Source organism: Leucopleurus acutus, assembly GCF_964270905.1.
Source record: "Leucopleurus acutus genome assembly, chromosome: Y".
NCBI lineage: Eukaryota > Metazoa > Chordata > Mammalia > Artiodactyla > Delphinidae > Leucopleurus > Leucopleurus acutus.
Genome location: NC_139164.1, coordinates 8112568 through 8140463, shown reverse-complemented (window position 1 = coordinate 8140463; position 27896 = coordinate 8112568). Strand labels below are relative to the sequence as shown.

At 34.7% G+C, this 27896-nt stretch overlaps 1 protein-coding gene across 7 annotated transcripts in view; it reads right to left on the bottom strand.

Moving 5' to 3' along the window:
* LOC309978899 (lysine-specific demethylase 6A-like) overlaps positions 1-27896 on the bottom strand; it is a 186445-nt gene that overhangs the window by 30900 nt on the left and 127649 nt on the right. For 6 of the 7 annotated variants that reach the window (XM_082865559.1, XM_082865555.1, XM_082865556.1 and 3 more), the window contains 9 exons: positions 27360-27489; positions 25804-25909; positions 25174-25379; positions 18135-18199; positions 17984-18058; positions 16967-17115; positions 12673-12787; positions 9084-9271; positions 5893-6034 (listed from right to left, as the gene is read on the bottom strand). In XM_082865559.1, the coding sequence (XP_082721685.1) occupies positions 5893-6034; positions 9084-9271; positions 12673-12787; positions 16967-17115; positions 17984-18058; positions 18135-18199; positions 25174-25379; positions 25804-25909; positions 27360-27489 (1176 nt within the window). Of the gene's footprint in view, positions 1-3798; positions 4037-5892; positions 6035-9083; positions 9272-12672; positions 12788-16966; positions 17116-17983; positions 18059-18134; positions 18200-25173; positions 25380-25803; positions 25910-27359; positions 27490-27896 lie in introns of all 7 variants that reach the window. The other variant, XR_014327152.1, reaches the window with a different exon arrangement.

The window sequence follows — 27896 nt, the reverse complement described above, 5'->3', positions numbered from 1 at the left end:
TTTTCACTCATGATTCTCCTTGCTGCCATTTCTAGGTGGTATCTGGAAGAATATGAAGTAAAGTACGAATGAAGATTAGTCCAATATAGTAAAATGGCTAAGTTGTAGAAATCTGAAAACATGTACTAAATCACTAAGTCACACCACAGGCTTTCTGGCTTTAGAATGCACTGATACCAAACTTGAACTAACTACAAAGGAAAAAAAATTAAGCATCTTATAGAGTAGTTTAAGAAAAGAAAGATAATTCAGTCTTAAACCAACAAAAAAATCAGTAGTTGGAAAGTGGAAATAACCCTTGCCATTTTAAAATCACATAGTGCAAATACAAGCTAAGTGGCAAAGCACTTATAGTTTAGTTACACCAAGTATTCCTAAGGTTTGTAAAACTCATTTGGTGTTTAAATCAGGCTACTATAGTTATTACGTAGCTCATTTACAGTGCCCATTCACATTTCACTACAGAATTATTAATATCCTTAAGAATGCTGTCCTATACCCTGCTAGTATGGGTGGTAGGGAAAAATATGTATCTTTTTAAAAAATTTTTTGGCTGCATTGGGTCTTTGCTTCTGCACCCATACTCCCTCTAGTTGCGGTGAGCAGGGGCCACTCCCCACTGCAATGCTCGGGCTTCGCCGGCTTCTCGGGCTTCTCATTGTGGTGGCCTCTTCTGCCGTGGAGCACAGGCTTCACGTGCGTGGGCTTCAGTAGTTGTGGCACACAGGCTCCAGAGCGCAGGCTCAGTAGTTGTGGCTTGCAGGCTCTAGAGCGCAGGCTCAGTAGCTGTGGTGCACGGGCCCAGCTGCTCTGCGGCATGTGGGATCTTCCCGGACCAGGGCTTGAACCCACATCCCCTGCACTGGCAGGCGGATTCTCAACCACTGCACCACAAGGAAAGCCTCAAAATATGTATCTTTTTAAAACCAAAGAAAATCTGAAATCTAAAAGACATCTGGCCCAAAGAATTCAGGATAAGGACTATAACCTAGAGTATTTCCTCTGTAAAGTCTTTCCTGAATTCTCTCTTGAAAGAGCCATCCTCTATGCTCCCCCATTATACCTTAGCAACAGTTCCATTAAAGCAAAGAGCACATTTTTCAATAGCTGTGCAAAGAGTACATTGTTTCTAATAGTTAGCACCCTAAAAATGTATCACACCTTTCAAAGCATCCTGCAAAGTACCTAGGCACCCAGTTGGTTCACAATAAACACTGACTGAATTAAAGAATAGAAAGACCTATTTATACCTCAGTAGATGATACTGGTAAGTATTCCTTATTTTCTTTTTGGTTGATTTGTTATACTTAAGCATACTGTATTTAGCTATGAACCAACTATAAAGAGGTTTAAAATAGTAAACATAGTGGTAAAAATAGAATATTTAAGCATACATCTAAAAGTAGTAGTGTGAGAAATGACTATCAAGAGAGGTGGATGTGGGGGAGTGTCAAATTCTTTCAGAAATTCATGTGCTAGGCTTAAAAATGTAGATTCTCAAGAATTCTACAATTGTGATGTCTTATATTTAAAATGGCTGGTCACTGGTTACCTCAACCAAGTAGTTTCAGGGATACATCAGAGTCAAAAGCCATACTGCTATGAATGGAGGAATGAAAAAGACAAGCTCAAAGCTAACACATGAAATGACTCAGAGAGAAGAATTACAAGAAAGAAATTATTTAGGAATCACCACAGCACATAAAACAGGTTAAATTAATACCACCTCCTTCTGACAGGATTTAAGGACAAAAGCAATGATAAGGATACAATAATTAAACAGCAAAAAAACTTCTGGGAAGACAACAAAAACAATAAATCTTTGTTATTTCTTTAACAACATATTCTAACTGCTCTCCTGCTTCTCTCTGTTCATTCTCTTATTTAGTTCCTCATTCTTCCTGTTCGTAAATACAACTACTCTTTGAAGCTCTATTCCTCATTGTTAGTTCTCTTCCTGTAAAGGTAATAATCACAAAATAGTAGGTAAAACACTCCAGTTAGTTGGCTCCTGCTTTGCTCTCTAAAGTTATTTCCAATAGCTTTTTCTAAAATCTGTTTCCATTTTCTCAGTTTTGCTACTGCCCCACATGAAGTGATGTGTCACAATTACAAACAAAGACCTTCCTACCGAACCTATATAGGTGTTTTAAAATGCTGATTCTGCACCTAACTAGATAGGTGACCTAAGCCTGGTGTAACTGAAATAATTTTTGTTCAGCACTTAGAATAAAACTTAGTAAGATTACAAAGTACTACTGGACATCTAAAACCTACTTAATATGGAAACCCAAAGGGATATTTCATTCATTCTTTTCCCACATCAAGTTCTCTACTCATTCCTTCTCCTATACCTTTGTGCTTCACATAAATTACCTTGCTTTTCCAAAGAACAGCTCCCCCCAAACATCCCTGATTCTGTAAGATCCAAGATATATAACATTAACATTTTAAAAAATTAGGATACTATTATTTTTAATTAGTTGTAATTGATGTCATTGATACATTTTAAAATCTACAACTTTTAATCCATGTATTTACATGCTCTACAACTTTTGCACTCCTACCTCCACTGTCTCTCCCCATCTTCCCTAAATGAAGACAGGAATTTGCACAGAATATTTATAAATCTTCAGGGCTCAGCCCAGTTCCATCTATTCAGCTAGTACTCAAATATTTATCTATTAAAGGAAAGACACTGCAAATAAGCATTGGTGGTGAATGAAAGTACATTTTGAGAGGTGGCTGAATGACCCTGGTCAACATTTTTTTTTTTCCGGTACGCGGGCCTCTCCCTGCTGTGGCTTCTCCCGTTGTGGAGCACAGGCTCCGGACGCGCAGGCTCAGCGGCCATGGCTCACGGGCCAAGCCGCTCCGCGGCATGTGGGACCTTCCCAGAACAGGGCATGAACCCGTGTCCCCTGCATCGGCAGGCAGTCTCAACCACTGTGCCACAAGAGAATCTCCCTGGTTAACATTTTTAATCAGAGTGATAACAAAAAGAGGAGCTAATTCAACATGAGACAACTAAAGTTGGAAGTAGAATTCTGAAATTATAATAAATGCAGTCAATATTCAAAATGATTTCATATTCTATAAGGAAGTATTAAAAACCTCTACAAGAAACACAGCACCAATAAGTAAATACATTCACTTAGGGTATTAAATATATTTTTTTAAATGTGTAAGGAAAATATGGATGAAAACTATTTCCAGTAATTTAAATAGAAGGAAACCTGAATTTGTATATTCAAGTCCAATATTAAGACAACTGCTAGGACAAAGACAATGTAATTTAAAATGCCACCATAGAGAAATGGGAACATTTCCATTCATGGAAGGCAAGTCTTGGTGTCCTGCATTTTAAATACTGATAGAAACACTGACACACTGGAAGGGGTCTAGAAGATGTTGAGAACAATGAGGGTAGGGAATGAAAATGACCGAAGTGAGAGAAGTTTTAAGTTTATGAACCAGAGATAACAAAAACACAAGATGATAATCATCTTTTCTTGCTTCCTTTTTCCTTATCTCACTATCCAATCTATGTGTAAACATCCGAAAATAGACTGCAGTGTGATACTTCTTTCCAGTTCCACTGCTACAATCACAATCCAGGTTAGTCTGGATTTCTGCCAATTGACTTATAACTGTTCTCTTTAGTTCTAAAGAGAACTAGTTCCATTCTCCAATCCTTTTTCCACAAATAGATTCACATTTTAAAAATGTAAATCAAAATCTATCCCTCTCCTTCTTCTACACACGTAGAATTAGTACCTAAACTATTTAACAGTGTACCTCACCATTTTCATGAGCTCATTACCACAGCTATTCCCCTCCTTTATTCCGTTACAGCCATTTCTGTCCCATAAATACACCAAAGTTGTTCTCATTTAAGACTTTCACTTGTTTTGGGGGACTGAAATGCTTTATCCTAGCTCTTCTTTTTAGTTGTCTCCTTTTTATGATTCCGATCCAAGTATGGAAACCATGCTCTCAGAAGCCACTTGAACAAAAGTGCAGCATTCTTCACCCCCTAACCAAAAAACAAACAAATTTGCAAAAATAAATTTTACTCATATTACTTAACAGTAACTTATTTATCTGTTTGGGAATTTGTCTGTCTGGCTTCACTACAGATTAAATCTCACAAAGGAAGAGATTTAGTTTTATACTCTGCAGTATCTATTTTATTGCCAAGAACAGCATCAAGCATAGAGTATGTGGTTCTGAAATACTAGTTGAATGTTAATCGTTTTGCAAAAATCCTAAAATAATCTGGGGCATTGAGACAAAAAGTACATTTTGGATCAGCCTTTGAATATATTCATGAATTAGAGCTGAGGTAATGACCATACTGAAGAAGTTACCAAATGACCACCCATAAATTGTGGATTTTTAATAGGACTTACTCTGTTAGTTAAGAATTTGAATAACATTCTTTCAAACTTTTCTAACTTTACTTCTCAAACATTTAACAAAAACAGAATGTGTCAATAAGTAAAACAGTGCATAGGCACATTACCCTGACCCTGCAATTTCTGTCTGGATATATTGGTTAGAACAAAATTTTGAAAATAAATTTGAAATTGTTTAAAATTAGCCAGCACTATTTTTAAAGATACTGGGAGACACTGTATATCTTCCTCTCCCATTCACAAAGTTCATGAACATAATATACAGGCCCTGAAGGGACTTAAGAACAACTAAAAAAATTACTGGTTTAACTATTTAGCCTGTAATTTCCCAAATTCATTTCAGCAGAGTTATTTTTCATTAGTGATGGAGTTGGGGGAGAAGGGCAAGAAAAGCATGTAAACTGAAATCTGGAGAAGCACTAAGTGGCACTGCCGGAAAAAATGTACAAGAAGAAACATCATGGTTCCATTCCATACCACTGCAATAAAGCAAATATTGCAATAAGGCAAGTCACAATTTTCTGGTTTCGCAGAAGTTAGGTTTACTATGTGTGGTAGTCTATTAAGTCTGCAGTAGCATTATATCAAAAATAACAATGCATACACCTTAATCAAAAATACTTCATTTCAAGAAAAATTGCTAATCAGCATGTGAACCTTCAGCAAGTCATAATCTTTTCACAATAGTAACATCAAAGAGCACTAATCATAGATCACTGCAGGAAATATAGTAATAAAGAAAAAATCTGAAGTATTGCGGGAATTACCAACATGAGACACAAAGAAAGAAAGTGGGCAAGTGCTCCTGAAAAGATGGTGCTGACAGACTTGTTCACAAACCCTCAATCTGTAGAAAACAATATCTGCAAAGAGCAATAAGGCAAAGAGCAATAAAATGAGTTATGCCTGCATTCTAAATATACCTACAAAAGAAATGGAACAGAAACTAGGCTAATAAATCAGAAATTACTAGAATATATATATTCAAGTTGTTTATCTACTAAATTTGTAATGAGTGGTTCAAGAAGATAAGGGAATGATTTAATTATGGCAGAAAATTTAAATAGTTAAAACACTATTTTAAATGCTAATTTCTTTACGAGATATTTTTATTTTAGTATCATTCTCACTCCCTGTGCTGCAGGCAGACATCAAATACTAAAACTAAAGATATCCCAGGATGTCGCTTTGGTCAGAGGGTAAGGGAAAGCACAGATGTGTGAATTTACTGGTAAAGAATCATGTATGCCTTCACTCCTCTTTGTACCACAACAATCTATTTGGAAAGAAAAAATATTTTTTTACATGTGAATGCTCTTATTTTGTCAAGATATCTGAACCACTTTATCATCTGATGTCAACTGACGTAATTCTTTGGGGTAAAAATAATCATTAGGAAACATTCTTCACCATATTCCCTATCCCTATCACCAACCCCACAAGAGGAACTATAGCAATTTTGGAAAATACTTACTTAATCATTTCAAAAAGTTTGGGATCTGAGACTTTGATATTTCGTGCCATATTCCAGGAGAGATGAACCATGGGTACCACTGACTTCACACTTTGCAATTTGTTCCACTCATACCGTTCTACTGCCAGTTTATACTGGCAGGCTAGGAGGAAAAAAAATTTTTTTAAGTTATAAAGCAAACTAACAAAATATATGAACATAATCATTATAACCTCTCAGGTGACCATTTTAACAGCAATTCTGAAAAACTAAAAGCACTAAAAAACTGTTTTATAAGTTGCAGGATACAATTAATGCACAGAAATCTCTTGCATTCTTATACACTAATGATGAAAAATCTGAAAGAGAAATTATGGAAACACTCCCATTTATTATTGCAACAAAAAGAATAAAATACCTAGGAATAAACCTACCTAGGGAAACAAAAGACCTGTATGAAGAAAACTATAAGACACTGATGAAAGAAATTAAAGATGATACCACCAGGCGGAGAGATATAACATGTTCTTGGATTGGAAGAATCAATATTGTGAAAATGACTATACTACCCAAAGCAATCTACAGAATCAATGCAATCCCTATCAAATTACCAATAGCATTTTTTATGGAAAAAGAACAAATCATCTCAAAATTTGTATGGAGACACAAAAGACCCCAAATAGCTAAAGCAGTCTTGAGGGAAAAAAAAAAGAGCTGAAGGAATCAGACTCCCTGACTTCAAACTGTACTACAAAGCCACAGTAATCACGACAATACTGTATTGGCACAAAAACAGAAACACAGGTTAATGGAACAAGATAGAAAGCCCAGAGATAAACCCAAGCACCTATGGTCACCTAATCTATGACAAAGGAGAAAAAGATATACAATGGAGAAAAGACAGTCTCTTCAATAAGTGGTGCTGGGAAAACTGGATAGCTACATGTTAAAGGATGAAATTAGAACACTCCCTAACACCATACACAAAAATAAACTCAAAATGGATTCGAGACCTAAATCTAAGACTGGACACTATAAAACTCTTAGAGGAAAACATAGGAAGAACACTCTTTGACATAAATCACATCAAGATCTTTTTTGATGGACCTCCTAGAATCATGGAAATAAAAACAAAAATAAACAAATGGGACCTAAACAAACTTAAAGGCTTTTGCACAGCAAAGGAAACCATAAACAAGACGAAAGACAAACCTCAGAACGGGATAAAATATTCGCAAACAAATCAACCGACAAAGGATTAATCTCCAAAATATATAAACAGCTCATGCAGCTCGATATTAAAGAAACGAACAACCCAATCCAAAAATGGGCAGAAGACCTAAATAGACATTTCTCCAAAGAAGACATACGGATGGCCAAGAAGCACATGAAAAGCTGCTCAGCATCACTAATTATTAGAGAAATGCAAATCAAAACTACAATGAGGTATCACCTCACATCAGTTAGAATGGGCATCATCAGAAAATCTACAAACAACAAATGCTGGAGACGGTGTGGAGAAAAGGGAACCCTCTTGCACCGCTGGTGGGAATGTAAATTGATACAGCCACTATGGAGAACAGTATGGAGGTTCCTTAAAAAACTAAAAATAGAATTACCATATGATCCAGCAATCCCACTACTGGGCATATACCCAGAGAAAACAGTAATTCAAAAAGACATGTGCCCCCAATGTTCATTGCAGCACTATTTACAATAGCCAGGTCATGGAAGCAACCTAAATGCCTGTCAGGAGGGGAATAGATAAAGAAGATGTGGTCCATATATACAATGGAATGTTACTCAGCCATAAAAAGGAACGAAACTGAGTAATCTGTTGAGACATGGATGGATCTAGAGACTGTCATACAGAGTGAAATAAGTCAGAAAGAGAAAAACAAATATATCGTATATTAACACATGTATGTGGAACCTAGAGAAATGGTACAGATGAACCAATATGCAGGGCAGAAGTTGAGAAAGAGATGTAGAGAACAAATGTATGGACACCAAGGGGGGAAAACGTGGGGTAGCGACGATGGTGTGCTGAATTGAGAGACTGGGATTGACATGTATACAGTGATGTGTATAAAACTGATGACTAAAGAACCTGCAGTATAAAAAAAGAAACAAAAAAAAGAAATAATACTAAACTTTCTTTGGCTTATTTGTATGGAAATATATTAATATAAATGTTTCAGACATTACATGAAATTTCTTAAAATCTTGTATGTTCTGGTATAATAAGTCATAATTCTAGTTATTACTTTAAAATGTATATATCAGAAATAACTAAATTTCCTTGTCAATTGCATTACTATGAACTTTCATCAAATCTTTAACCGTGGTCATTTTTAAGTCTTTTGTCATTTACAGACAGTTCTGGGTGTATTCTGTTGCTTTCGCAAAAATGTTCCTATTTTCATCTTCAAGGAATTCATGGAAAAGACTCTGACAAGTACAGGTTTGTGGTAACTGACTATACTGCTGAACTGAATGAATAAGCATTTTCAGAATTCTAATGGAAAACTGATGACTTCATGAAAGTGCTAACAAAAGATCAAGATGAAATAAAAAGGGACTGAGTGAACTAATAAGGATGATTATAATTTTTGTGCTTACTTTTTGAATAAAAATTTTTAAAAAAACTTTTATTAAGAATTACAGTTAAAAATTATCATTAAAGAGCACTTACTATGTGCTAAGCATTGTGCGTGGCTCTTTTCACATCTCATTAAATTCTTTGAAACCCTCATTTTTTCAGACTAAAATAATTTCTCATTTTTCAGATTAAAAGAATGAGGCACTGAGATTTCAAAACACTTATCCAAAGTCACAAAACTAACAAAGACCAGATTTTTCATCTTACATATATTAGACAGAGTTTGACATAAGACTGTTGATGTGATATATCAGAAGAAATACAAGTCTAAAAAATAACTATTCTGCTTTGCTTTTCCCTATAAAAGATTTCCTTTATAAAAAAGACACACAACAGTCTAAAATATCAAAAGTATATCCTCTATGATTACAAAAGCATACATTTGTTACTTGCTACATCCATTTCTTAAGTTGAATTTACTCTCTGTACTAACCATTGAGATTTTTCCTTGGACACAATTTTTCAATTTTTGTGAGTTACTTTCTAATAGAAAAATAATATATATTAGAATTCTTTAAAATGTAAAACCTGTCATTATTATTTATAATACCTGTAAGTGGACCAACATTCCAAGCAATATTGTTGCACCAGCCAACAGCCTGAACCCAGTGCACAGTGCCTGCATTTATCCAGACCAAATCTCCAGGTCTTTGAATAAACCTATATACAGGAACATTAGCTTCATAAAGATCTTCAAGATTGGGCCACCAAGAACTCATTAAAAAATTCAAATTATTTCTGAAAAAAATAATGAATAATGTTAATGGATAAAGTTTTTTTAATGTCTCATCAAAAATGGAGAGATAATTTCAAAAGACTAAAAGATGCTCTTACTGTATACTTCATTAAAACTTTACTGTAACAAGAACTATGTATTTCAAAACTGAGAGCTCTAGAATATAAGAAGCAGTCCTGAAAAAAATTAATAGGAGATGAAAATAGGTATACTTATTCAAAGATCTGTACCATATGCCTAAACTTACTTTTCAAAAGTATAAATGTTAAATTTTCAAGTTATACTTAAATATTAAATAAACTGATTTTTTGGTTTAATGTCAATTTGAATTAGGTATAATTCACATACAATAAAATTCACCCATTTATGAGTGTTGACAAGTGGGTAAGTACCAACACAAGACAGAATATTTTCTTTAAGATTTGGGGCACTATGATTTCAGTAGCAATTGTTCAACTATGTCAGTAAGAAAGCAGTCATGTATACAATACATAAACAAACAGGTGTGGCTATGTACTAGTAAAACTTTACAAAAGAGTTGGCAGGCCGGAACAAACTAATTTTTAAATTTTCTTTCAATAAGGATTTTGATTTACTCCTTCTTCTTAAAGAACTTCTTTAATATCTAGGAATCTGTTAAACAGGAAATTTAGAGACTACTTCTTACTTAGAATCCTATGGCAGATGTAAGAGCAAAGATCTTGCCTCAGTTCAACAGTGGAAGAAGACTCCTGCCTCTTGTTTTCTCCCAGGAATTTGAGAGAAGGTCCTTGTTCTTACATGAATCAACACTACCAGCAACCAAATTATTAAGCTTTTATTTAAATTCTGGTTTTTTATTATTCTCCTCATTACAGTATTAGGTTTTGTTTTTTTTTTTTGCGGTACATGGGCCTCTCACTGTTGTGGCCTCTCCCGTTGTGGAGCACAGGCTCCGGATGCGCAGGCTCAGCAGCCATGGCTCACGGGCCCTGCCGCTCTGCGGCATGTGGGATCTTCCCAAACCAGGGCACGAACCCGTGTCCCCTGCATCAGCAGGCGGACTCAACCACTGCGCCACCAGGGAAGCCCACTATTAGGTATTTTAATGAAACTATGTTACCAATTTTTCTACTAGGAATACTAAGATTAACAATTTCAAATTAATTTTTTTCAAAAGAAAAAATTCACATGGTAGGACTGTTCCTTTCTGAATATCCAAAAAAAGCTTTTGCTCTATTTCTATGTTTTCTCTGAAAAAATATGACAGAGGGTGCCTTTGAGCTGTCTCTAAGAATCCACCTTCTATTATTCCTCTTTATTCCTCCTAAAATGGAAGGATTTTCTTGAGACAAGTCTGACTGACATTGACATTTAAGGGCTAAACACTGGTTCTTTTTTGGTATAAGGTTTCAAATACTGCGAGGAAGGGGAGGGAAGAGGGGAGGGGAGAGGAGGAAGGGAAAAATGATGAAAGAAGAAAAGAAAAAAGTATAAGCACAGTACAAACCCTAGCCCTAATTCACCCAACACTGCCAACATGAAACTCTCCATAAAAATTTCTCCATAAAAATTTTAAAAACTCTCCATAAAAATAAAAAATAAAAAAATAATAAAAGAAAAGAAAAAAGAAAAAATAACAGAAGAAAAAAAAAGAAAGGAAAACCAACCATGGCATATAGATCAAGCATTTTTTCCAAAAGGTCAAAACAGGGATTGATTTTAACATAACATGTTATCTGGAATCATAAAATAAACTACAGAACTTACAGACATTAGAAGCAATATCCTTCTGCAAAACAATATTAGAGTAAAAAGCTAAGAGGACAAGTGGCATTCTGCAACTTAAGATAACCTGATTATTTTTATTACTCTGGAGTTTAAACTTTGGGGATATCACCTATCTTTTCCAACTATACTTGACCTAAGATATTTGAAAGAAAAGAAAGTTAAACCCTGAAAATAGTCAGTTTCTACTCAAAATAATACGAATCACTATATTGTATGTGTAATAACTACCATACAATATAAGAAATAAATGCTTTCTGCAGCACAATGGAGATTTCCCATATGACAATTCTTCCCCCCTGCTTATTAAGTCACTAGTTTCCTGGTGGACAAAAGTTCAGATAGATGATTATACTATTTTCCTGGGGTGGGGTGTGGGGTGGGGGAGATAAACAAACAAAACAAAAAGAAACAAGAAAGATTATACTGTTTTCCTGATCAATTTTAAAATTTAAGAAATTTCACCTTCCTTATCATAAGGAAAACATACATAAGACATTAAAAACTGACTATATCTTGACAGTAATTAGGAGAAGTTTGGAGTATTGTTCTTGTTAACCACTATGACATACTTTTTACTAAATAAACTATGAATAAAGACCCTCTATAATGTTAAAGATTTTAGTATATGAAATACGTGTATTGATTTTAAAACAATCACACATGAAAATTTTGCGAATTATATCCAATTTTTAATTGTTTAAGTATATGATGTATAATATACACTATAGCAGTATCATTACCAACTCTGAAAACAGGTAATTTGCTTGCTACTGGACACTGATAATTTTAGGCTGAATTTACAAAGATACACAATCTTGAGTTATAAGTAAGGTGATTAATTTTGGAATTCCTGCCACTTCTAAATTCAATTATAATGAGCTTAATTTTTCTTTAAAGCACAATTTTCAAATGAATGTATCAGTTTTAAAAATTAACATAAAAAACAATTCACTCCGTAGTCTCTGAATTCGTGGCATCTTTCATTTGATATAAGAAAATAAAAGAGGGCTTCCCTGGTGGCGCAGTGGTTGGGAGTCCGCCTGCCAATGCAGGGGACACGGGTTCGTGCCCTGGTCCGGAAAGATCCCACACGCCGTGGAGCAGCTGGGCCCGTGAGCCATGGCCGCTGAGCCTGTGCTCCGCAACGGGAGATGCCACAACAGTGAGAGGCCCGCGTACCACAAAACAAAAAAAAAAAAAAAGAAAAAAAGAGAAAAGATTTGAAATAAAATCATTTATAAAAAATTGCTGAATGAAAATTAAAACTTCAGGATCAGGGCTTCCCTGGTGGCCCAGTAGTTAAGAATCTGCCTGCCAATGCAGGGAACACGGGTTCAATCCCTGGTCCCAGAAGATCCCACATGCCGCAGAGCAACTAAGCCCATGAGCCACAATTACTGAAGCCCGCAGGCCTAGAGCCCACCCTCCACAGTAGGAGAAGCCACCATAATGAGAAGACCCCGCTCACCACCACTAGAGACAGCCTGTGCGCAACAACGAAGACCCAAAGCAGCCAAAAATAAATAAGATAAATAAATTTATTTAAGAAAAAAAATTCAAGATCAGACTTTGTTCTTTACAATAACTGTTTTCTCATAACTACTTTAAAAGAAAATTTAGTTCAGAAACCTACTTTTCACAGAAGTCATTCAGAACACCCCAATAATCCTCAGGAACAACAAACCATTCACAATCACCTGGACCAATATTTATATTAACAGAACAAAAGTTGTTATTTTCTTGGTGACCTGAAATGTAAAAGGAAAAAAAAATCATTATTACACTGTAAATTCAATGAGAGAAATGTGCCTTTAAATCACTGAGTTGTTTTGAGGATTAGGTGAAAAATAAATGCTTATAAATCAATGAAGAGCCTATGAATAAGCAATAAATATTAGCTATTATCACTATTACTACATCCACCTCTAAACCATCCCAACTCACAAAGAGTACAGAAAATTAATGAATGAGGTATGGTTTTCAAAATGTTAACTGGCCCCTTAGCAACTTGGAACTACAATAAACATCCCAATTTGATGCTTATAACCCTCCCACCAGAGATAGAGATGGTAATCTCTTAGAATGTGGGCTGAGAACAAACTAAATTTTTCAGAACACATGTAAAGGCCATGTCAGAATGTAAACTGTTATAGCGCATACCATTTCTTTTATGTATCAATAAGAACAGTAACTTTACCAAACAGGAACTTAACACAATGTTTGTTTGAATTATACAGAGCAGACTAAAACATATCACAAATTTCTTCTAAGGAACTCCTTAGAGATCCATAGGATAATACTGCGGAACTAATGACACATGAACAAATGAAACACCCCAAGAACTTTTAGGCACAGAGGTAATATACTAAATTTGGCTTCTGCCCCTAGATTTTAAGTGAAAGAAGACATTTTCTATTTCCTTTGATTCATTTCATTTTCACATATTTACTTTTACAAAATATTCCAAATAGGATGAAATAATTTTCAAATACAAATGAATCTTAATAGATCTAGTCCAGTGACTTCCCTGGTGGTCCAGTGGTTAAGAATCCACCTTCCAATGCAGGGGATTTGGTTCAATCCCTGGTTGGGGAACTAAGATACCACATGCTGCAGAGCAACTAAGCCTGTGTACCACCACAACTAGAGAAAAGCCCACGAGCCACGACAAAAGATCCTGCATGTTGCAGCTAATACCCGACACAGTCAAAAAAAAAAAAAGATCTAGTCCAATACTATACATACATTTAAAAATCTTGAAAGGTGAAATTTTTGCCTGGTATTATGAAGTTATTAGTGACAAAGAAGGCCAAGATATTAACTCTTTTTTCAATTATTAGTATTTTGCATATTTCTTTTCACCTGACCCAAATACTGACGAAACAGTATCATGTAAAGTGAATTTCCAATAATAGCCTAGGAATAAACATTCCAACCAGTGGGTTCTATGCCTGGCTGTATATCAGAATCCCTGAGGAGCTTTTAAAAAGTACTGACATATCATCCTCAAAATGATTCAGTATTTCTTCTAAAAGCTTTCCAGCAGATTCCAATGAGCACACAAAGCGGGGCACCCTAACTCATTTACATAAAAGCAACAACCCATTTTAAAAAATTAGTTGGCCACTTTACAGTGAGAATGTGGTGAAGAAGAAAGAACTATAGCTGCTGCAAGAAGAAAACAGAAAAACAAGAAAATGAAATGTATCCTGTATATATCAGCATATAGCTGAACTGGTTGTTTCCTGCTAAAGTCTGAGCTAACTTCCAGAGACTGGAACTTACAAAATTACTAAGTATCTAGACTGTCACCTATGACATAAGCAATGTCAACACAAAGGGAACAAAGATGATTTTATATTTGAGTTGAATGAAACTTTATGATTTTAAATCAGGAGATGACAAACTACAGCCTCTTGGCCAAATACCTGTTCTTATAAATAAAACTGCAGATAAGTTTATTGGTTTATGCTCTGTCTACAGGTGTATTCATACTACAACATCAGAATTAAGCAGTTATAACAGAGACCTTGTGCACTCTCATAACTTCACACTGCTGGTTGGCAAACTATATACAAATTGCCTTAACACAGTTATAACTCAATATAGCATCTTAACTGGAAAGCATATCATCATACTTCAACATTTTATTTCTTTTAATTACAAGTGCATAACCATAATGTGAAGAGAAGAAAAACAAATGTCAAATGTAACACTTTTAAGGTATCTAGGAATGTGAATGATTTACTCCATTTAACAGGAAAGCACTGTATTTACCATCTAATGATGTTCTTTCTGTGCTAAAATATTACTATGTTCCTTGAAACTACCAAACCAAATGATCATTACATTATGTCTCATATGGAAACAGTGAAAGAAAAATTAGAAAGCTTAAAATGCATTATATGATCATGGCAGAAATTTTCACCAAACAAACAACAAAAAAACCCAAAAAAAACCAAAACCGAGGCTGAACCAAAGTTTGTCTCTGGGCAGGCAAGCAAAGCTGTTTACAGATAGCATGTTAATTAAATCATGTTTGGTTGTAGTGGTAAAAAAACATTTCTAGAGAAAATAAAATGTTTCCACATGATTAGCCTTTTGTTGAGAACGGCTACTCAATGAAGATGATGGAAGTCACATATATAATCAACTAAAAAATGTAGTAAATAACTTTTGAGGGAACATCAATGATTAATTAAAAACAAAGAAAATAATTTCAAGCAGTTTTTCTTGAAATAATTTCAAGCAGGCCCTTCATAAGTCAGTAAGTACTACTACTACTACTCAATTGGTATTGTTTACTTGTGGAGTCAAAGCCAAATGTGAAGTCACTGAAGATTTTGTCTCTAAAAGTGATCTTCACAGGACCAACTGTTAAGTGAGAATATTTTCAAAGTTGCAAAAATATTCAATCAAGTACTTCTGAATTGGAATCTGCTAAGAAAAATTACAACTAATGGTAGGGAAAATATGTCTAGGAGAAAAAAGTGTACTTGGAAAATTAACAAAGTCTGTGAAAATGTTCGGGTACTAGATGCCTGTGGTTTTTCACTGTACTATTCACTGACAGATACTTTACGAAAATTGTGTGTGTCTGTGTGTGTGTGTGTGTGTGCGCGCGCGTGCGCACCACTCTCAAAGACTTAATACCAAATCTATGAATTTGTGACAGAAACAGAAGCCAACTGTCCTGATATTCCCCATGGGTTTGCAGTGGTGACACTGGGCTCTAATTTTTAGAGACTGGAAATTTTTTGAATGAAGCCAACTGTCAGCCACTGATAAAGGTACATTATCTCTACTGTGGGATTTAAAATTAAATAAAATGCTACATATTCTTTCCCTTAAACATTTGTTGCAAACCCTAAAGCAAGTGAAGAGAACATTTCCATATTGCAAAAGCCTTCTACCTGACCTTCAACTGAAAAAACTGCATCTGAAATGCAATTAAATAAAAAAGGAAAATGTAAAGTAAGACAAAAACAAAAACAACAAAAAACCCTAACAGAATTCTGTAAATGACTGCCAACTAGTTGAATGCAGTCAATAAAATATGCTCATAGATTAATAAGAATATCTGGCAGCATCTATTTACATGAAAAACATTTTTAAAGATGAAACGTAAAAATTCTCACTACATAAAGCTTTAACAGATGTATATTTGTAGCTGATTCTGATGACAGGGAATACTGACTTTGAGCCCCAGTAAGGTAAAATGTTATTCCCCCTTTAGGGTTATTTGTATTTTGTCAATTATTTGTCTCAATTTTGTCTCAACTATTAGGTATTTTGACTATCATCAATGAACAGACATGGAAGTAAGTTTTTTCTATTTTTACATATGTATCTTCATAATATTCTCAATTTTACCTCTTGGCTTATAAAGCATAAAATACTTACTATTTAACTTTTTAAGTTACCTGACTTCCACATTAGTTTCTGAATTACATTTTAAGAAATATAATGGGACAGTTTAGCAAATACTAGTGCATCACAAATTTTAAGTATTTTCAGTGAAGCTTTTATTACATGTAGTATACATACTAGTTCATTACTAGTAAGAACTGTAACTGTGATGAACAAGACGTGGAAAACTGACAATCTGCAGTAAATGGAATCAAGACAAAGCCTCTCAAGTGCTTTAAGTGCCTTTACTCAATGAGCAACTTAATGTCCCCTTGCTAGGTTAAATTTTTCTGATCGTATTGATGTTTACATATAAAAAGGATAAAAGTCACACTGACAGAACAAATTAATATTCTCAGCTTTAATTACAAATTATTTTTGCCTATTAGAAAGAATTTTAAAATCCTTTTGTCTTTATTAGTTATAAACAGGAAACTGATTGCAGGTGCATCTATCACATTTAACTAAATAACTCTTTTTTTTCAACTCTGCAAGGGAAGTTATTTCATAAAAATAACCTGGTGTCCGACTCCCTGGAACTTTCATGTACAGCTGAACTGTATTCATGCCCAGTACGGTATGACCGAGGTGGCTTAGAAGATTTCCTGCTGATACAACACGTACAAAAGCTGGAAGTTTAGTCAGTTCATGTAGCTGCAACTTCCACCTGAAATACAGTAACAGATTAGAAGTGTAATCCTGCAGCAAATATTTATGAGAATTAACCATGTCCTCAAAAATCTTGTGATCCAATTAGAAACCATTTAAATCTCTAAAATAATACTTTTAAGATCAAAAGAACTAGTATTTAACTTTTTCCAAAAAAAAAGTCCTAAAGCAGGTTTACTTTAAAAAAAAATCATAAAAATTTATGATAATCTTTATAAATGAAAGAAATAATTTTTATTTGTAAATCTGTAAAACTGTTTTGGCACTCTTTGGTAACAAAAATCTGAATTCATTATCTAGGGACTTCCCTGGTGGTCCAGTGGGTAACTCTGTGCTCCTAAAGCAGGGGACCTGGGTTCAATCCCTGGTCGGGGAACTAGATCCCACATGCATGCCGCAACTAAAAGTCCACATGCCACAACGAAGACCCGGTGAAGCCAAAATAAATAAATAATGTAACAAAAATGATTCTGGGGCTTCCCTGGTGGCGCAGTGGTTGAGAGTCCGCCTGCCGATGCAGGGGACGCGGGTTCGTGCCCCAGTCCGGGAAGATCCCACATGCCGCGGAGCGGCTGGGCCCGTGAGCCATGGCCGCTGAGCCTGCGCGTCCGGAGCCTGTGCTCCGCAACGGGAGAGGCCACGACAGTGAGAGGCCCGCGTACCGCAAAAAAAAAAAAAAAAAAAAAAATGATTCTGTAACACTAGCATTTTTAGCTAGAACTTCTTTATGAACACACACACACACACACACACACACACACACACACACACAGTATAACTACTGGATTAAAGAAAATATGAAAGTAGGCAGTTTCCAATCCTGCAATCCTATTTGTACTTCATGGAAATAGAACAGGAGGCCTTACTTTTTGCCATCAGAGAGGTCAATGTTAGTCCCAAATTTTATAGTTTTAAAAGGTCCTTTCCTTCTCTTTCCAGAACTTTAAAAAAAAAAAAAAATTAAATTAAATTCATGCCTTTTGGACAGAAATAGAGTGCACACTAAAATTTACTTACTTATCTGAAGATGTGGATTCATTATCTGAACATTCTTTATGTTGCATTCTTTTCTCATTTTCTTCCTATAGATTAAGCAAATACATTCACACTTAGTATTGTGCTACAGATTATAGTTCCCGTTACACAACTGAATAAAAGTCATATCTACATGAGTGCTACTGGTTACAATCTGAAAACTAATTTGCTACAGGCACATTTCACCAAAAAGCAAAGTTTGTTTTTCCCTATATATACTCTCCAATAACAATGAAATCTGCAGGTTCTTGTACTTGCCACAAATTCAAAATGATAAAAAAAATTAAAGCAAGATTCTGTAACCTTGCTAAGTATCAAAATTACTTATGGGGCTTCCCTGGTGGCGCAGTGGTTGAGAGTACGCCTGCCAATGCAGGGGACGCGGGTTCGTGCCTCGGTCCAGGAAGATCCCACATGCCACGGAGCGGCTGGGCCCATGAGCCATGGCCGCTAAGCCTGCGCGTCTGGAGCCTGTGCTCCGTAAAGGGAGAGGCCACAACAGTGAGAGACCCGTGTACCGCAAAAAAAAAAAATTACTTATGAATGCCAAGAATGAATGCTGAAGCACATATTCTAAACTGGCAGAAGTGTGTGTGCCTATAAAAACAACAGTTATGAGATGTATAGGGTAAGAAATTCAAGACTGTCTATTATTAACTATAGATTTCTTTTGTTATTCTGACTTTGCCTGTGGGGAGTACACAAAGAAAACTAAGGGAATATAAAGAAGTTCTTCACAGACTAAATTACTGACACAACAAATTCTATATAAATAATAAAACACATAGCACTAGTAAGGAAATTAAATGCTGAATAAAAACGTGTTATTCTCTTGACAAAGATGTTAATATAATTCTATGAGGAAATGGTACTATAACAACTGGAAATCCACATTTAAAAGGATGATGTTAGGCCCCTACCTTTTACCAAACAGAAAAATTAATGGATCAATGACCCAAATGTAAGAGCTACAACTATAAAACTCCTACAATAAAACATAAGAGTAAATCTGAATGACCATGTAATTAGGCAAAGATTCCTTAGCTCTGACACCAAAAGTAAAGCAACTGAAAAAAAAAAAGTATTCACCTAAACTTTAAAATTCTGTTGTGCTTCAAGGACACCATCAAGAAAAAGTGAAACGACAACTCATAGAATAGGGAAACGAATCGCAAATTAAATACTTTAGAAAATGACTTTGTCGAACACGTAAGAAGTTTGGAAGTAGCCACCGCATCCTAACCACAAGTACAAACCGTGCAATCAGTAATTCTCAGATTACTTAAGAGAAGTGAGAACACATGGCAAACTGTTGCCCACAAAACTGGAGAGAGGGATAAAATAATGGAAATCAAAACTAATGGGAGCAGAAACCTCCATGGATACCTATGTTGAAAATATCAGAAAAAATCCCCTTCTGAAACATACCAGGGCATTATTTTCTTCTTAGCAACACCTGCCCTCTGGAGAAACTACTTAACCAGAGCCTACTTTCTGGAATTTTATCAGACCTGCATCTCCAGAGAGGAGGGAAATACCCATCTCCAGCTCACTCTAGCCATCCAGTCTTACTCAATGAATGGGGAAAACAAAAACCCAAAGATGAAGCACTACTGAAGTTCACAGTATAGAGGCACAGGCTCACAAAGACGGAGACCAAATCACAGGATAATAGAATATTTCCCCTACCCCAATATGTTTTACGAATAGGTTACTAAAGCTTATTTACAGCAGTTCCGTTTACACAGCACATCATGTCTGTCTTTCAACAAAAAATTACAAGGTATAACGGAAGTCAGAAAAATAGCATGAAAACACACAGCAAGCACTGGGAACAGTCTCTGACATGGCGCAAATGCTGGAATTCTAAGACTAATAATTTTAAATTGTAGTTTATTATGCAAAGAATTCTAAATGATAAAGTAGAAATCATACTAAACACATGGGCAATGTAAGCAGGGAAATGGAAATTTTTTAAAAGAACCAGAAAGAAACGCTAGAAGTCAAAAACATGAACAGAACTGAAGAATGCTTTTCATGGGAGTATTAAAAATGGATACAGGTAAGGAAGAAATTTGAGTTTGAGGATATCTGAAATTTCCAAATCTGAAAAAGAAAAAAAAAATTCACACCCCCCCCCCACCCCGAAGATGCAAGGACTGTAGGAAAGTTATGAAGATGTAACATATACAAACTGGCAATGTAGAAATAGAAGAAATATATGAACAAGCAGGAATTCCCAGTGGTACAGTATTTAGAACTCAGAACTTTCACTGCTGGGGCTGCGTTCAATCCCTAGCCTAGGAACTAAGCTCTTGCATCCTGTGCAGTGCAGCAAAAATAAATAAATAAAAATAAAAAATAAGTAAATAAATAATCTCCTGCTCCGCCTCCCCAAATGAAGAGATATTAAACCACAGAACACAGAAGTTCTGAGTAAAATGAAGAAGCATAAATGTCCAAACCCTAAAGCTAGGTGTACAATACTCAAACTACAGAAAATCAAAGATATGGGAAGAGCTGAGAACTGGAGCCTGAGAAAATGAAAACATCTCATTTATACTGGATGAAACGCAGGGATTAACATCCAACTCTTCTTTAAAAACCATGCATGCAAGAATACAGTGAAGCTGAAAAATAAAAAGAAAATCACACTAGAATTCTGTACCCTCAGAAATGACCCTTTAAGAGTAAAAGAGATGTAAAGGCTTTTTGGGTGAATAAAAATTTACAAACACTGCTGCCAGAAAAACTGCCTTTTAAGAATATTTAGTTCTTTAGAGAAGAAAAATGATACAGGTCAGAGTTTCTGATATACAAAAATAAAAGCAACCAAAAAAGGAGTAAGTGAAAGAAAATAAAAATATTTCTTATTTTTGTTTTTATAATTGATATAAATAACATGTACACTGTATCATGTTTAGGTATACAATAAATGATTTGATATATGTATGTATTTTAAAATGATTAAAATAAGTTTAGCTTTTATTGTCTACACACACACACACACACACACACACACAATTTTCTTTATCTCTTCATCTGTGATGGACACTTAAGTTTCTGCCATTTTTTGGTCTTGTAACTAATGCTACAATGAACAAGGGGCTGCAGATACCTTTTTGAGATAGTCATGATATACTCGTCAGGTATTAGGCCAGCAGTCCAACTACTGCATCCATGGCAGGCCTATTTTTAGTTTATTTGAGGAACTTCCATATTTTTCTCCATAGTGACTGTGCCAGTTTACCTACCCACCAACAGTACACAAGCGTTCCTTATTCTCTACATCCTCACATATCTCTAGATTTTTTGATGACAGCCATTCAAACAGGTATGAAGGTAGTATTGCACTGTGGTTTTTATTTGCATTTCCCTGACGATTAGTAATGTTGAGAATTTTTAACATGAACCGGCTGGCCATTAGTCTAACTTCTTTGGAAAAATATCTATTGCAATCCGCTCCTCATTTTTAAGTGGATAGTTTCTTTGTTTTCTGTTGAGTTATATGAGTTCCGTATATACTTTAGATATTAACACCTTATCAGATATAAGATTTGCAAATATTTTCTCCCATTCTGTAGGTTACCTTCTTGTTTTGTTGATCGTTTCCTTTGCTATGCAGAAGTTTTTTAGTGTTGCCTTTGCTTTTAGTGTCAAATCTAAAAAGTCACTGCTGAGACCAATGTCAAGGAGCTTACTGCCTACTAGGAGGTTTATGATTTCAGGTCTTACATTCAAGTCTTTAATCCATTTTGATTGTCTAATATTCTTCTTATTCTTAACTAATCTAACAGATTACACTTTGCTCAAAATAATAATAGAAACAGGTATTTTGATTATGTATGCAGATACATATACATATACACACACACACACACACACACACACACACACACATATATGAAATGAATGATACCAATGGTTCAAGGAGCAGGAGTGAAAACATTGGCATACTGTGTAATAAGATACTCATGCAGCCCCTTCAGCTGTACAGTGTTACTTGAAAGTAGAATTGGATTAGTTGTAAAGGTATATTGCAATCTCTATGGCAACCACTAAAAAAAAAATTTTAAGTATAACTGATGTGCTAAGAAAGCAGAGAAAAAGTATCATATACTATGCTCAATTAAAGTTTTTAAAAGGCAGAAACAGTGAAAGAAAAAAATAAAGCAAAATATTAGTACATGGCTTCCCTGGTGGAGTAGTGGTTAAGAATCCGCCTGCCAGTGCAGGGGACACAGGTTCGAGCCCTGGTCCGAGAAGATCCCACACGCCACGGAGCAACTAAGCCCATGGGCCACAACAGTTGAGCCTGCACTCTAGAGCCCATGAGCCACACCTACTGAGCCCGCGTGCTGCAACTACTGAAGCCTGCGTGCCTAGAGCCCGAGCTCTGCAACAAGAGAAGCCACCACAATGAGAAGCACGCACACCGCAACGAAGAGTAGCCCCCGCTTGCCGCAACTAAAGAAAGCCTGCGCGCAGCAACGAAGACCCAACGCAGCCAAAAATTAAAAAAAAAAAAAAAGCAGCAGCCAACCCACAGCTGCAGCCAGTTTAAAAAAACCCAAAAACCAAAACACCCCAAAATATTAGCACAAAAAAGTAACAAAATTGTAGGTATTAATCAATCTATACCAGTAAGCACTTTGAATGTCAATGGTCTAAACACACCAATTAAAAGACACACGTTGTCAGAGTGGATAAAAAATTAAGACCCAAATACAAGTGGTGTATGAGGAACCCACCATGTTACATATAAAGACACATACACATTAAAAAAGAAGTAGATGGCAAAATATATACCATGCTAACACTAATCAAAAGAATGTGGGAGTAGCTAAGATTAATTTCAGACAGGTTATACTTTGGAACAGAGACAAAGCACAGCAATACACAATGATAAATGGGTGAAGTCTTCAATAAGACAAAACTAATGCTTAATGTGTATAAGCCTAACAACAGCATCAAAATACATGTGGCAAATTTTCTTTTTCATGTGGCGAAAACTGATGGACTTGCAAGGAGAAACAGATGAATCCACTACTAGAGCTGGAGATTTTAATACCTTTCAATGAGGAATATCTTCAGCAGGCACACAACCAGTAAGGACACAATGGAACTCAACAGCTCTATCAATCAACTGAATGAAATGGACAATTATAGACTACTACATCAAAAACTACACATTCTTCTCAAGTTCACATGGAACGTTCTCTAAGACCACATTCCAGATCACTAAACGCACCACTGCAAATTCAAAAGACACAATACCTTCTGTCAGATAATAGTGGAACTAAACTAGAAATCAGTAAAACAAAGGTAGACAGAAAATCCCAAAACACATGGATACTAAACAACACACGGTCAAAAAGAAAAATCTCAAAAGAAATCAAAAATTATTTTGAACCAAATTAAAATGAAAACACAAAAGTCATAAAATTTGTGAGATGCACCCAACCCAGTCGTTGGCAAGAAATTTTGAGCAATCAGTACACATCCTTCTGAAAAGAATCTGAAATCAATCATCTAACTTTCCACTATACAACAAAATTAAATCCAAAAGAAGAGCATATTAAAACCAATGTAAAAGCATAAAAGAAGAAGTATTAAGAATTAAAAATGAAGGCAATAAAACTGAAAATAAAACTCAAAAGAGAAATATCAATGAAACCGAAAGTTGGCCCTTTGAAAAGATCAACAAAATTGATAAGGCTAGGATGAGGGAAAAAATGAAAAAAACCCAAAAAACAACAACAAACCACAGGACAAAAATTACCAATAACATAAATAAAAGGCAGAACATCATTACAAACCCCATGGTCATTAAAGGATAATAAAGGAATACTATGAACAACTGTACACCCACAAATTTGATAACCTAGATGAAATGGACCAACTCCCTGAAAGACACAATCTACCACAAATAACACTGGGAGAAAGAGATCATCTGAGTAAACCTGTAACTATTTAAGCTGAAAAACAATAACTTTCCAGAACAGGAAGCACCACCATGCCCAGATAAATTCACTGATGAGTTCCACCAAAAATTTAGGAAGAAATTATGCCAGTGCTCTACAATCTATTCCAGAAAATAGAAACAGAGGCAGTATTTCAACTATACTATGAGGCCAGGAAAACGATTACCCTAATAGCAAAACATTATAAGACATTACCAAAAACATTACAAGAGAACTACAGACTAATATTACCTCAACAAAAATCCTCAACAGTTATCAGCAAATCATATCCAACTACGTAGAAAAAGATTTGTACACGATGTCAAACTGGGATTTATCTACTGTATGCAAGATTAACTCAACAGTAGAAAATCAATTGTTACAATACATCACACACCCACAGACCTAAAAAGACAAATCACATGATCATGATAACAGATGCAGCAAAAGAAGTGACAAAAACTGAACACTTGGTGCATGATAAAATTACTGTCACTGAACTAAGAATAGAGAGGAACTCCCTTCATTTGATAAGAATATTTACAAAAAACCTGTAAAAACCATATGTAGAGGGGAGAAATTCAAAGCATTCCCCAATAGGATCACAAACAAGGCAAGACATATATTTTGAGATGTTTTTGTAAATTTCTGCTTCTTTTGTAATCTTCTTTAGAGACTATGAATGACACAGAAAGAGTACTAATGATTCCCTATGGATCTTTCAAATAAAACAAAATGAAAACACCTTTTCATAGACCAAATAAACACAAGAGCACTACTCAGGTAATATTCTTCATATTAAAATCACTATGGAACTATTATGTAGACCTACATACTTTAAAATTTTAAATAAAAACATTTCAAAAACAGGGAAATCTTGTAAAACAGTACTTTCTCTATTAACAGTATGTATTTTTGCTAATTGTAACTTTGTTTAAACATTTAAAAGTTTAATAATTTGTACAGTTATAAAACCTAATTATATTAACTGAATACACTGTTAGAAAAGTAATGTGCATTTAATTTAGCAAAATAATCTCCATGAAATAAACACTTACTCTCAATGATTCCTGGAAGGAGGAGGCCTGGTACTGTGCATACTTAGCAATTGTAGTATGAGATCTATTACTTTCACAGTGCCAGATTTTCTTTGTTCCAGTGGGATCCCAGTTTTCATCTGCTGGTTGCAACAACTGTGTCCTCACCTCTACTTTGTGTTCATTGTTAGCTTCTACCAAAGTTTTGGTAGAGAAAAGTCCAAGATCTTCATGAATAAATAAATTTTGTTAATAAATAAAACTGTATTTGGTAAAATGAATGTTTCAAAAGTACTTGAACAAACCTGCACAGCAGTCCCATGAAGCATTACATCTAACCATCATGACAGGGTATTAACAAGGGACTGAAGGAAATAGCAGGATCTAATTTTACCTACATGTTACATGCAAAAGGTCTTCTATCATCTAACCTAAATCACTCATGATGCCTAATAATACCAACTTAAAAACCCACCCAAAATTTGCCAATAGCCAATAGAGGCATCATGTTAAAAATGTGCTAAGGAGACATAAAGGAGGGGAGAACATTAAAATAAAAACTGAAAAAACTGGGAAAAAACGCATTTCTGCCAGTGTTTTAACAAATGCAAGACAGGAAAAGAAATGTTCCAAGTTTTTTTTAAACCTTACCCAATTTAAGAACTCCAGCAAGGCCACGTATTACTGTAACAGGGTTTTTGGGATTTATACAAAATTGATGTAATGGAGGAAAGAAAGCATCACGCTTATTTTCCAACTGTAAAATTCAAATATTGTGTTAGATTTCAGAAAATAACTGAATATAATCCTGAGAATATGTTTTCATTTTTTTGTCAGGCATTTTTACATTAACAATGTACCTTAGCCATTAACATTGAATGCTACATATTACAGTATTTTATCATTAGTCCTTTCAGGAAAATCCTATTAGGAGAAAATCACTATATAAGTTTATTTTTTTTTAAATGCATTTAATAAATTCTGAAATGATGTTATCAACTTCTGATATCGCGCTAACATTCACAAAATGATTTAAATAGATTAATAGTTCAAAGGTATTTCACAAGTTTACTTATCAAGTGTACTTCCTTAATTCCTGTATAGAAGAGGTAAAGAAGTAAAATTTTAAATTCAACATCATAAGTATTTTAAAAACTATTATCAAAATAAAAAAATGATTTGATAAGACCCACAAAAGATAAATTGCCATTTTGCATTTCTTCCCACAAAGTTCAGTTTCAGAGGCTTAGTTTCATCTTTATATCTGGACCTTCCTTCACAGCAAGCTATCAGTAAAGTTTCATTTGGTAAAGGATTGATTGACACAACGTCTGGTTAAAAAAAAAAGGGCCAGATTTCCAAAATGCTCTATTATCTATAACATCATTCTAAATACTTCAATTTTTTACTTCTGTCTTAGAAGGTGATTGGAAGGACTTTTTTTCAGAAACTCTAAAAAAAAACATAGAAACCTTTGATTTAACTAATACCAACCACATTTCTTTACCAAATGCCTAATTTTCCGAAAAGTAAAAACACTTAGCTTCAAATTGAAAATTTATAATTAACTACTTATATTTAACCTTTTCACTAACATGCACTAATCATCATTTTTATATACTCAACCACTTTTTTAGTTACAAAAAATTCTTTTTTAAATTGAACCATAACATCAAGGTCCATATGATCAGCAGTCGGCAGAGATTTAGAAGCATGTTAACAAAAAACACATAAGACCAATTACCTATTGCTATTCAATTACCTATTGCTATATAATCCAGTTCATAAGTGAGAAGACATTTTAAATTTAAATATTCTCTTCAAAAAATCTTTCTTGAATACACCTGTGGTCAGTAACTTTTTCTACAAAAGGACAGATGGTAAATATCTTTTGTTCTATGAACTACCTATGCTCTTTTGCTACTAGTTAACTCTGTCAGCCTAGTACAAAGCAGTCAGACAACATGTAAATAAGTGAACATGACTATGTAACAAGATTTCTATTCACAAAACCAGGCAGTGGACTGTATTTAGATTGAAAGATATCATTTGTGATCCTCTGGGATACAAACATGGTTTTCCAAAGTTTGTAACTTTTGGGAAAAAATTAAATTTTCCCTAAAAGGATCTATACTGGTTTAAAAATATTTCTATAAAGACAGACAAGTTCAGACACTTGACATTTCTAGTTAGTTGATCAGACTCACATAAATACTAGGTGTGGGTGGATTCAACTTGTCCTTTGGCAAGGGTGGGTACGGTGAAGACGGTGGTCTTGGAGGTGGACATTTATCCAACAAAATGTGACTATTAGATAGGCCATTTTTATCTAGATTCCTAGAAAACAATTAGAAGAAAAATACCAGTTTTATTGTAATTTTAAAAACACAAGATTAAAACAAGAGAAAATCTTAAGTTCTGTGTATAGGGCATTTTAGTATATTCATATCCATGCAAAAAAAAAGTTAATTTCAAAGAATAACTAAATATACTATATCCACATAACATCAATCATTCACAAAATATTTTTCCTAATAGTTTTCTAATTTATTTCCTCACCTAAAGAATATGAACTCCATTTCTTTCATATTTCACCTTTAGATTTGTTTCATTTAATGTTAAAAAAATAACTTGAACCAAAATATTTTAACTACCAATAATTTCACAGTAATATTTATCTCTTTTCCTTCATCATATTTCCAGATTACCTTTGTGACTACTTTCAAATCTAGGAAGACCATTTG